Source organism: Pteropus medius, unplaced genomic scaffold (assembly GCF_902729225.1).
Source record: "Pteropus medius unplaced genomic scaffold, Ma_sr-lr_union100, whole genome shotgun sequence".
NCBI lineage: Eukaryota > Metazoa > Chordata > Mammalia > Chiroptera > Pteropodidae > Pteropus > Pteropus medius.
The window spans coordinates 25,011,624-25,023,666 of record NW_024354875.1 but is presented as its reverse complement, the minus strand read 5'-3'; the positions used below and the strand labels follow the sequence as shown (position 1 = coordinate 25,023,666).

The 12,043-nt window shown below is 34.8% G+C and overlaps 1 protein-coding gene across 1 annotated transcript in view; it reads left to right on the top strand.

Annotated features, from left to right (window-relative positions):
* The window catches only part of KCNH7 (potassium voltage-gated channel subfamily H member 7), a 399,182-nt gene extending 390,940 nt beyond the window's left edge, over window positions 1-8,242 (top strand). Inside the window, exons 15-16 of the mRNA XM_039855541.1 lie at window positions 6,795-6,987; window positions 7,976-8,242. Coding sequence (XP_039711475.1) covers window positions 6,795-6,987; window positions 7,976-8,242 — 460 coding nt within the window. The remainder of the gene's footprint in view (window positions 1-6,794; window positions 6,988-7,975) is intronic.
* Window positions 8,243-12,043: the final 3,801 nt, after the last annotated feature.

Sequence of the window (12,043 nt, the reverse complement as noted above, 5' to 3'; positions counted from 1 at the left end):
CCAGAAGTGACATGAAAAGATTTATCCCTTCTATCTCTTTTTATGTATCAGCTACTCTCTGGTTTGTTATATCATATTTTTATTCTAATCTTTGGCATGTCTTACAGGTTACTAGCATGCGGTCTATATTTAATACATCTTAGGACTTATGCCCATGTCTAACAATCTCCTTGCTTACACATTATCTACATTTAACACATCCTATGAGTTTTGCTTGTATCATATAAACTACTGGTTTAATATTGCCTATATTTCATATGTGTTTCATCCATGCTATTTGTTGCTTTTTATTGCTTTTTCAAATCTTTCTGCCAGAATTGAACAGTTGCAAACAATACGCACATTAAAATGAGTGTGCACACACATATACATTACCATAAAATTTAATTGAATTTAAAATCACCGAGTGCTGAGGTCCATATCTCATTCCCAAGGGTCAAATTCAAGTCTTGTAAATTGAAATATACCTGAGAAAACTAAAACAGACTATCATTTATTTAGAGTCAGTAACTCCTAATTAAAGTATAAGAACTTGCCATAATAATTATTATTGGTTAGAGAAGCATATTTAGTTACTTAATATTTCTGCTTTTTTTTCTCCCTGGTATTTATACCAAGCCACTGTGATCTTGTACCCATAACATAAATAAATATATATACTGTGTAACTCATAAGAATTGGTATGTGTGGTCTGAACTTGAACTTCTTTGGTTCTTGTGGCTGAGAGAAAATAACTGCCCATTTCTTTACTGCCAGAATATCCATATGTATTTAATTCGTTGAGTAAAAAAGTGAGTGAATGAATGGATGACTGACAGGAACAACACTGATTTCTTTAGCGCAATACTTTCACAGTACTTGCAATTGATTAGCCTAGATTAAAATCATAACATTGCTACTTAACTGTTTACGGGATGATGGGGTTAAGTCATTTAAATTTCTCCAGCTTCAGTTTCTTACTTTGACTCATACCTACCTGCAGTGTCATGGTAAAGAGTAAGATAATACACATGGAGACTATGTATGCTATACAAAATAGGCGTTGTACTTACAGCTAGGTAAAATTTGCCTAACAATGAACTTCACTTCTATTATTGCTGTTTGTCTATTGTTTTCTCCTACTTTACATGTATTTCTGTATTTCCTGATTTGGACCTTTTTTCAGAACTGAAATTGATATTTTAGGGTATCTTTTTTGCCTTGTCATGCATACCACTCACTGCAGTTAGCATAAGTCAGAGATTACTAAAAACATTTATTTTTAATATGACATATAAACATTTAAGGGGACATACAACTATGACCCATTTAGTTTACAACTGCCCGTCAGTAATAATAATTGTTATTATTTTATTACATTCACTGAATTATTATTATTACTATTTGAAACTTTTCCACAGCCAAAATACAATTAAATCTCTTTTGACATGTTCCCAGCATCTGTATGTCCTTTGACATATTTCTTTTCCTTTGACTAACTTCTTTCTAGTTCTGATCTATCACAAATATTTTATTGCCTAACTTAGCTTTTGAATACAAAATCCAAAATATTACATTTTTACTTTACTACAATTTGCAACAATCTCTTTCTAACACTTTACTCTAGAAAGCAAAAACAAGTTTGAAGAGGGCAACCCAATTCGGACTTCAACTTTGCAGAATGAAAATCTTGGGATACTTTCTAGAGTTGAGTCTAACCTGCTTAGCTTCAGCATTCTGTTAAAATGTAAAACTGTGAATTTCTACTCCTATTCATCTCATCCAAATACACATATTAAGTACACAGTGCAATAAAACAAATATAAATGGTCAATCTTGAATAGTCCTTACTATTGCTGTTTTTCTGCTTTAATAGCCAATTAAACTATATTTGGGGTAAAGGTTCACATAAGAAATGTTCTTATATATTTATATATCATGCCCACAGATATACATATTTAGGGAGATCATTAACACTTGATCCTAAAGCAATGCTTCTCAAATTTTAATGTGCATTCGAAGCACTGGGGATCTTGTTAAAATGCAGATTCTAAGTCTGTAGGTCTAGAGTTGGCAGAGAGTCTACATTCTAACAAGCTCCCAGCTTTGACCACACTTTGAATAGGGAGGCCCTAGAGAATGTAAAAGCTTTTAATAATGACCCCATCTTTTACAGAATATCTAGAGCAATTTATCTTCGTGCCTTCATTATAGCACTGTGTACTTCCTTCACCTAGTGTTACAGTATTTTGTGCACTTCCTTCATTTTTCCTTCCTAGATGGTCACTCCAGTCAGCACCTGAGATCAGAGTCCATATTTATTTATCATCATGTCCTCCCTTTACCTTTCTACCTAATTCAATGCCCGGTATATTTTGGGCCTTTGAATAAAGTGAATTAAAACGTTCATTTTACACAGTAGTATAGCTATGTTGATGTAGGGGAAAGAAAAATAGTTTTTCCTCTACCTTTCTGAGTTCTTGGCTGAGATATCTGTAATAAAAAACAGATTGATGAAGGAAAAATAAACATAAATCTATTAACATGTATACAAGGGAGATACCAGGGGAAAATGAGGAACTCCTGAGGTTGCTTAGAATTCAGGGTTATATACCATCTTAATAGAGAAAGGAGAGGAAGATGTGAGCATCGTAGAGGAGAGTAAATGATTTTTAGAAAGGTGAATAGGCCCTTAGAAAAATAGATGGGAAGCATGACAGTTTGTGACAAAGTTTGCATGGGTGTGGTATGAACTTGTAAACTCCTATCCTCTGACAAAAGTCAATCTTCCCTGGTGATGAAACTGCCAGAGAGGAGATTTATGACAATTGAGTTCCTTTGGGGGCATTTGCCATTAGGCAAATAAGGAGAATTCACAGAAAGCCTCTCCCTGCATTTGCTGTTTTTCTAATTCCCAACAGCTCAAAATAGGCAATATGCCAAAGTGGCATATTTTGGGGTGGCATATTCTGGTACCCTTCACTGACCAAAAAAGTTTATAAAATTGGGTTATTCTTTTCTGTTTTAAAGGCCAAGCTGTACTTTTTTTAAAAAGTTTCTATAATTCCTCCTTGAGTAAAGCAGATTAGTCTCAGTAAGAGTCCAATTAAGCCAGTGGACTCTAGTCATAAAACATGAAAATATAACCTATGCGTAGTACAAAATCTCTTCACTAAAGCTCTCCTTTGTTGAATGTCTTAGTATGTCCAGTGTGCTATGACAAAAAAATATCATTGACTGGTGGCTTATAAACAACAGATATTTACTTCCGACAGTTCTAGAGGCTGAAAATCAAGGTGCCAGCACATTCCGCATCTGGCGAGAGCCATTTTCCTCGTTCAGAGATGGCTGCCTTCACACTGTGTTCTCACATGGTAGAAGACAGAAGGAAGCTCTCTGTGGTCTCTTCTATAAGGGCACTAATCCCATTCATGATGGCTCACTACCCTCATGACTTATATAATCACCTCTCAACTCACTCCATACCTTAATACCACCACGTGGGGGGTTTAGGGCTTCAACATATGAATGGGGGAGGGCAGGGCATCAACATTCAATTCATTGCATTGAAATACCCAAAATATTAGATTACCAATTAACAAAACAAAGTATTTTAAATCACTATAGGAATGGAGACTACCATCCTGGCATCTGAAATACCTATGTAGTATCTCAGAAAAGGAAGTAAGAAGTAGGATATTTACAGGATTTAAGGGTCTGGGTCTTTCAAGGTAATGAATTGATTGGAAATAGGCAAAGTTTATGATACAATAGCTCAGAACTGGTGGACACCATGAGATGAGGATCTTGAAGCAAGTCTGGAGTAATAAAATTTGTTTGATAAGCAACTTATTTGTTCAAATGATCAGACTGGCTGTCTTCAGTGAGTTCATCTGTAGAAATATCCTAAAGAAGTGAAGTTATCTATTCATTTATACTTGTTTTTCCCTGGAAAAATTTTCCTGGAACAAACAACTAAGTCATATTGACAGAAGTGGTCTACGGTTTCATCTGAGGCATGTTGACAGAGTCTCAGTTCTCATCTTGCACTAGTTACTTCACCTGCACATGTGAAGGTGAAGTAAGTCCCATTAATGGCAGCATGTCGCAGTTAGTGAACCCCCACCTTTCAATAGATTTTTCTGTAATAAACTATTCAGATAGATAGAATCCTTGATATACAGATCCTGTTTCTCAGAGATCACTGCTGTTTGACAAAGGGTGTATAGCACTCAGAAACATCATAATTTTTACTCTCTATTGGCTCTTGAAAACCCGTTGTTGAGGAAGTTTTTATTGCAGTCCCCACCACCAAATCTTTTTTAAATTCAATGTAATAAACATGTGTAAGCCACTCACTAAATTTTAAATGCCATTAATGAAATAATAAATTTGTACACAAATATTTACAATGAAGACTTAATGTAGACTTTTCCTTGGAGTCTTAGAGAAGAGAGAAATTCATTTTGAATAGGTTGGATAAGGGAAGACTTTGGAGTGCAGATAAAATTTGAGCTGGACCTCGAGGAGTGAAAAATTGATGGGCAACAATAAAATAACTAGTCTGTTCAATTTAGTTGTCACTAAAAAACTAGATCAAACCTGTGGGTAACAAGTAGATAAATAAACTAGTTGATAATTCGATTTTTCTTTTTTCAATGTGTGATTTGGTATTTGCAAGGCAGAATCATGTATAATTTATAGCTATTGGTTTAGAAGATAGTAAATTTTAGAGCTATATATACCAAATATAGAAAACCTGCAAGCATAATGTTTCTCAGAGGGAAGATTTGTAGTGTCAGTTGATATTAAGAACTAAAAAAGAAAAAAAGTAATCTTTTCCCATGTTTTTCAGGTTTATTCTGCTCTCTTTCAAATCAAAGGCTAAGTTCTCTTTCATAAATATAGCATGTATATAATTGAGCAAAATTCTATGATTTTAACATTATTGGTAATATTTAGCTTTTCTCTGCATTTGTTATTCAGAGACAAAATAGTAAGCACAGAGCAGTAAAGGGTTAAAAGAAGAATTTTTTTTAAAGAGGCATATGGTTCTAACTTTCTGTTCTTATGCCTACAAAATTCCCTTTTTTAATGCTGTTAACACATGCAAAGAAGAGGAATCAGACCTATTGTATTTTACTATTTTTCCTTGAATTTTAATTTAAAATGAGAATGAAATTAACAAGCCAGTTGGCTACTTGTGAGCTTTGAGGAAAATGATCAGATTGGTATTTTGCAAGCCAGATGGATAATAGAAGCAAGTGAACTTTTACATTTTGTCTGTGTCTTAAATACCAAAGGCCCTGAACTGTAAATGGGAAAAGAATTTTAGCATTTACAGTACTTAACATTACTACAATGAATAATATACAATTCTTGATGTGAATAGGAGAGAGGCAAAGTAAAATAAAGGTAATATAAATTTGAAACGCATAAGGAATTATCCAACTGTTGTAACTATGAAAGAAATGTACTACCAAATCTCTCTTTTATAGAATAGATAAATGTTCACAAGAAACCAAGCAAAGCCTGATTAAAAAGCAAAGGCAATTATTGATTAAAAATAGATTCTCAGTGTTTTACATTTTGAAATCAATAAAGCTTAATTGTAAAAACGTAATGCAATGTACACTGTAAAAATGTAGTCTATTCTATTTAGTTGTTTTTCTGTTACGATTTTATTAAATGAGCAGGAAAGCAATGGTCTTTATCAAAACCATCAGTGAGACATGGAGAGTTAGATCAGCCAGGAGAGAATCTCCGTGCTCCCTCTCCTGTCCTTCTTGTTTAAAGCAGGGCTATAATTCTGTTTGTTGGTTGTTGTTTTGTTTGGGCGGCAAAATTATGCTCAGAGACTGATTTTGTCTTTGCCAGCAATTTATTTAACAAAGGTTTGCTTTGAGATTTATAATTTCACAAGCCAATAACATACAGGATAATCTCTCTTAACAAGCCAAATAAATAACATACTCTAAAGTAATGGTAGATTAATTATACTATTGTTTCAGGCAAGGGGAGGTGCAATGAATAAAGCCTAAATTTAGACAAGGTGTACCTTTTATACAAATAGGCACTTGGAAGAGGCACTTGGCCAACAAAGAGCTGAGGTCCAGCTGCCAGCACAAAGATAAAAGTCCCTTGTTGCTAGAGCACATTGCTAGGGAACAAAGGCGCTAGTGCTGGTGGACAGGCAAAGCTGCTCAGAGTTATCACTCCAGGGGCCGTTGCATGGCTTTGTGCCACTGCCTACAGGGAGTGCCCCAAGGTGGCAGGAACAGATGTCCCTTCTCTTCCTGTGACTGCTGCACTGTTTAGCTCCACTGTTTAGCTCCACTACCGACCAAAGAGTCATATTGGCCACAGCAGGAGTAAATGTCTCAAGATCTTCAGAGAGCTATTTAGGTCAGCAAGGTGTCACCTTGCCCAGATCAAAAGTTTCCAATTGTCCTCACAAACTCTCAGTATTTATAGTCTAAATGTCCCCTCACCATCATTGCTTCTCCACATGTTCTTAGAAAAGTCCCTAGTGGGGCCCCTCAGCAGCTGAACCACTGAAAGTTTATCAATGATAACAGACAGATGATGACATTCTGACACAACTTACATCATTCTTATATCAAAACAACTTCACTTCTACAACTTTTTTTTGTCTTTGTCATAAACAAGTAGACTAAAACAACACTTAAGTTATAAACAAGTGAATTTGAAATCATATTAAACCAATGCACAACAGTGGTGCTAAAATTTTCTCAAATTCTTTGCAATGGTGAACTATTTTGGGACTGTCTTTCCCCATATTTGTCTGTCTGCAGACTTGAATCCCAAATGACTGCTGACATCCAGACCATCTTACAGTTGCTGCAGAAACAAACCACTGTGGTGCCTCCAGCCTACAGTATGGTAACGGCAGGAGCTGAGTATCAGAGACCCATTATCCATCCAATGAGAACCAGTCACCCGGGAGCATCCATCAAGACGGATCAAAGTTTCAGTCCTTCCTCACAAGTGAGTACAGAGAGTGTACAACCAGGAGTGTCTCTCAAAGTGTTTTCCAAGGACCATCTGAATCAGAATTACCTGGGGTGCTGTGGAAAATGCAGATTCTCATTCTACTCAATTAGAATTTCTGGGAATGGGCCCTGTAATCTGCATTTTACACAAGCTCTCCTGATTCTTATGTTCATTTAAAGTTTGAGAACAATGGACCTAGAATAATGACCTTAAAATACTAACTTTTTTTTTAAGAAAAAGCTTTTCTCAAGAATCAATCTGTTTAGTTTATATATAGTAAAGCTTTGAAAGATAAGAAATAGCCCCGGGTCCAAAAAGCTCTTAAGAGAAAAGTCTGTCATTAGCTCTGTGACCAGAGGCACTTTTGGGCAGGGTATCAGGAAACTGTAAGAGAAATAGCTGTTGGCCAGAGAAGATCTGATGTACAAGTCCGATTAGTAATCTTAGATAGTGTGTCCCACCCATCACCAGAGATTGCTAAACTTTTTTTTTTACCTGGAGGCTAGTAAGAGGAGAAATGATAGTGCCCTTTATCTTGCCTCTGAAGCCCTCCAAATGGGCCTTTTTGAATTATGTTCAGAAAATCTAACTCCCTTAGAATTCTATTTTAGGAATCATTCTTAATTACTTAAACACTATGGACAAATTGAATATAAGAACGATGATTTAAATGAGGATTTACAGAAAAATCTTGTAAAATTTTTTAGAAGTTTGGAGATTTAGTGCAAAATGTTCTGGGAAATGAAACAACAACAATAATAGGAGGAAATGTGCAGAAGGGAAATAATGCAATCTTTCTAATATATGGAAGCAGACACTTATTTATCTCTAACTAGTTTTGAGTGGCTGGGAAGTATGCAAAGCCATGTCCTTTATTCTTTGTTTTTAGTGGATTTAGAAAATATTTTCTGACTAAGGACGGGTGATTTTTCTTCCTTTTTTCTTTTCACTATAAAAACACGTTTTCTTTTCTCTCTGTCAGTATCCTGAATTTTTAGACCTTGAAAAATCTAAACTTAAATCCAAAGAATCGCTCTCAAGTGGTGTGCATCTGAACACAGCTTCCGAAGACAACTTGACTTCACTTTTAAAACAAGACAGTGATCTCTCTTTAGAGCTTCACTCACAGCAAAGAAAAACTTACCTTCATCCAATTAGGCATCCTTCTTTGACAGATTCATCCCCAAGCACTGTAGGAATCTTGGGTCTTCATAGGCATGTTTCTGATCCTGGTCTTCCAGGGAAATAATCATTTTGTACCATTTACTCTACATACAATGTAAGTGCTTTTAATGGCTGTTTTCCTTTTTGTATTTAAATCCTCTCTACTTGACTCAGGGGCTCAAAGGTACCATTATATGCAAAAGTACTGTATATTTTCCTAAATTGAAGCTTGTAAGGTAATACTGAGCAGTTAGGATGTAAATATACATATGAACTCTTTTGTTCCAAATGTTAAAACTGCCAGCATCTTAAGGCACCTTTTTTTTTTTTTTTTTTTTTTTCAATTTTTAAAATCATGTGCATGTTAGGAAACTCCAATTTCTCTTGCATGGAGACTCCTATTTAATGCATTTACTAAATCAGTACTCTGTTATGAAAATGCCTTCAAGCAAATAAGAAACCAAGGGATAAAATTGTTCAAGGATGCAACTCAAATAATCCTCCAGGGGGAGAAAGGGAACTTAGTCACTTTCGAGAACAGATACCCTTCTCTATTGGGATGTGTATAGTTAATACACTCATTCTATCACACTGAAAAAAAAAGGCAGTTTTGGAGTTATAAATCTCTGACAGTATAGAAAACCAACTCCAAATACATGAATATAGGTAAGCATTAATGAGAACAAAAATGACTTTCCATTTAAATTTTGTCACTAACTGCATTTACAAACTACCTAAAATATTTTCCACTTGCACAATTCTTTGAATGATTAGAAACAAGGTTCTCTAATTTTGGCGGGGCGGGGTGGGCAGTGGACTGGGAGGAAGAACTGCTAAAGTGTGACTGACACGAACGAATATCCACAGCTTTCTTCCAATTTATGTTTTAGGGCAGTCATGAATTTGATCAAAAGAGTAGACACACACATAATTTTCTTTTCAAAAAATGCAAGTTAATTTAAGATTCTGATTAGTCAAGTTCTAGTTGTTTTATTTTTCAATTCATTTAAGTACAATTTTAAACCTCGTATGGACTGAACCATTATATCCTTTCCTTCTGAACAAAATTTTGAAATTTGTTGAAGGTTTCTTAGTCCTTTACTTATTCTCATATATTTTTACACTCATATATTTTTAAAGAAACATTATACCTGTGCACATTAGATTAAATATAACCTATTGATTTATCTTTATCTTTGACATTATTTGTTCCAGATATAACCAATTTATTTAAATTTACAAAAAATATTGCACTATTTAAAATATGATTAAAGTGACCTTAAATTGCTCCTATATATTTTTGAATGGTCACATAAATTGATAATCTGTGTGGGAGGCAATCTGTAGGCAGGGACACGTTAATTTTTGCTTAATTTTTGAAAAACCAAAACATATGTGATCAAGTACAGATGGCAAATGACCAGTCAATTCAGTAAAAGTATAATAATTTTAACCAACTTCCCAAACCATTTGGTGTTATGCAGACAGAAATTTAGGGACTAATTCATGATTTTATTTCCTCATCCAACAAACAGTTGTGAGTGCTTAGCAGGGAAGAGAGAAATGGCTAACTCTGATTCAGAGGATGATTTAGGAATTTTATTTTTATATTTAGGCACATTTTTGCAGCTGCAACAAATTTCATAAGGATTGCCAGCCTAAGTAAACTCCAGGGAAATTCAGAATAAATTCACCAGAGATTGTTCATTTATAAAGAGAATTTGGCAGGTGAGGAATTTAAATAAGATTGTTTGATTAGTGATGGCTTCAGCTGCAACATTTGGTAAAACGCATTAAATTCAGCCTTCTACATGAAGCCTTTATGCTTTATAAAAACTAAGCTTGAAGGAATGGGAAGATGGAGAACAATGTGCAAGTACACAGCTTGTTTAAATTCTAGCATAACACAAACCTTTTTTCCTCTAAGTCTCTGATATAAATTAATTGCTCGATATTAAAATCTAAGTCTCTTAATTTAACAGCATTAAGAAGGTCCCTTCCTACAGGAATATTAGCTTAAAAAGAGCTTGAGCAATATAAAAATGCAATTACTCAGGCATAAACATCAGAAGACTTAATGGTTAAAATGACTTATAGATGACCAAAGCAATTATCTTAATTTACAAAATTCATCCCCTTGATCCAGCCAAAAATTTAATGCCTAAAATCACTGTCACTTTCTCCATGGGTTGTAGCAAGAACAATCTGACCCTTCCGTCTTCGGTTTCTGCTGACAGCCAGGGTTAATTGATGCGGCCAATAACAGCAGTATAGCAACTGCTATCCTTCCAGGTAATTAGAAGCACTAACATAATACCTTTTACTTTCCACCTAAAAATATTGTTACCTGGTCCCCAAGCCTAAATAAAATACCATCTAAAATCTAAAGTTTATTTGGGTTAGATATTTTTCTGCTATTACAATTTTACCCTATCGAGGAGTCCCATGCTCTTATTAATTAATGGGCAAACCAGAAATAAAAAAAAATGCTGAAGCAATGTTCTTACAGGGTTTATTAATTAATTTTCATTCATTCAACAAATATAGGAAAGCAGGGGCACATTTGGGACAGCACAGTTTCTCAAGTCCATTGTTATGGGTTGGTCATAACAGCTGAACTTTCCAATTCTTTTAGTCAGGAGATACGGAAACTAAGTCAGGGCATAGTGGCATTTGGCATCAGGTTTAATAGAAGTATGTAAAGGTTGCTTACAAGATACTTTTGGAGGTTGATCTCTAGCAATGGTTCTAAAATGACTAAAAGAACAATGTCCTTATCCAAATGTTGTTTTAGAACCCCATCATATATAATAAAACTTATCAACTCATCAGTATATCTAAAATGATAAGTAACACCTCTGAATGCTTTCCATGATTAGAAAAAGGAATTCGGTAGATCTAGTTACTAAAAATGAATTGCAACATTAATTTATAACAGTGTGGTCTTTAAGTTGCTTATCCATGGAAAAAACCTAGAGTAGATCAATTTCCTTAAGTAGATTTCTTATTGCAAATCAAAACCTGGGAACTTGTTAGAAATGCATATTATTGGACCCCACCATTTAGTACATTAGAAACTCTGGGGGTGGGACCCAACAATGATCTTTTAACAAGGACCTCCCCCATAAGATCCTGATGCACATGAAAACTGAGAATCAGCAATGACACCACAGACCAACTCGCAGCTCAGCGTGAGTTCCTTCACTAATGGCTATGTGACTCTGAGCAAGTTAATTAACCTCCCTGAGGTTTTTTTTTCTTGAATCTGTAAAAATGAGATAATGGTACCTGTCTTGAAGAAGCTTGAGGAGGAAATGAGATGTCACATAGTAAAGTGCCTGGCACATAGTAGGTGCTCAAAGAGTGCTAGATTCTTTGGTTCTCATCCAGGAACACGACATTAAAAACAATCAGGAAAACAAATACATTTCACAGTTTATCTTTTGCACAATGTGCTGTCTTCAATTAAACAGCTGTTACCAAGACTAATGTTTTTGATTCAGAAAAACATAAATGTAGTTATTGTTTTATCCCTCTCAATTGTATTTTGCACTATTAGGTTTATAGCTTTAAAGTAATACTATTTATAATAACAGTGAGAATATGAATCTCATTGTTATAAACACATCTAATCTGAATCGATGTTAAATGCCCAGTATGTAAAGGTATCTGTCGAATTCAGTACTACCAGAATGTATTCCATAAAGACTGGCTCACTGTGGAAGCCCCTCTTTAGGTCCATGATGTAGTTTCTATATGGATATTTGAAAATGCATTTTCAAAGTATAATTTGGAAAGAAAATACCTTCTATTTTTTCAGAAAATAGAATTTTACAGTTGTGATGATTCTCTTCAGTCATGTAGGTTCCCTCCCTCATTGCACTGC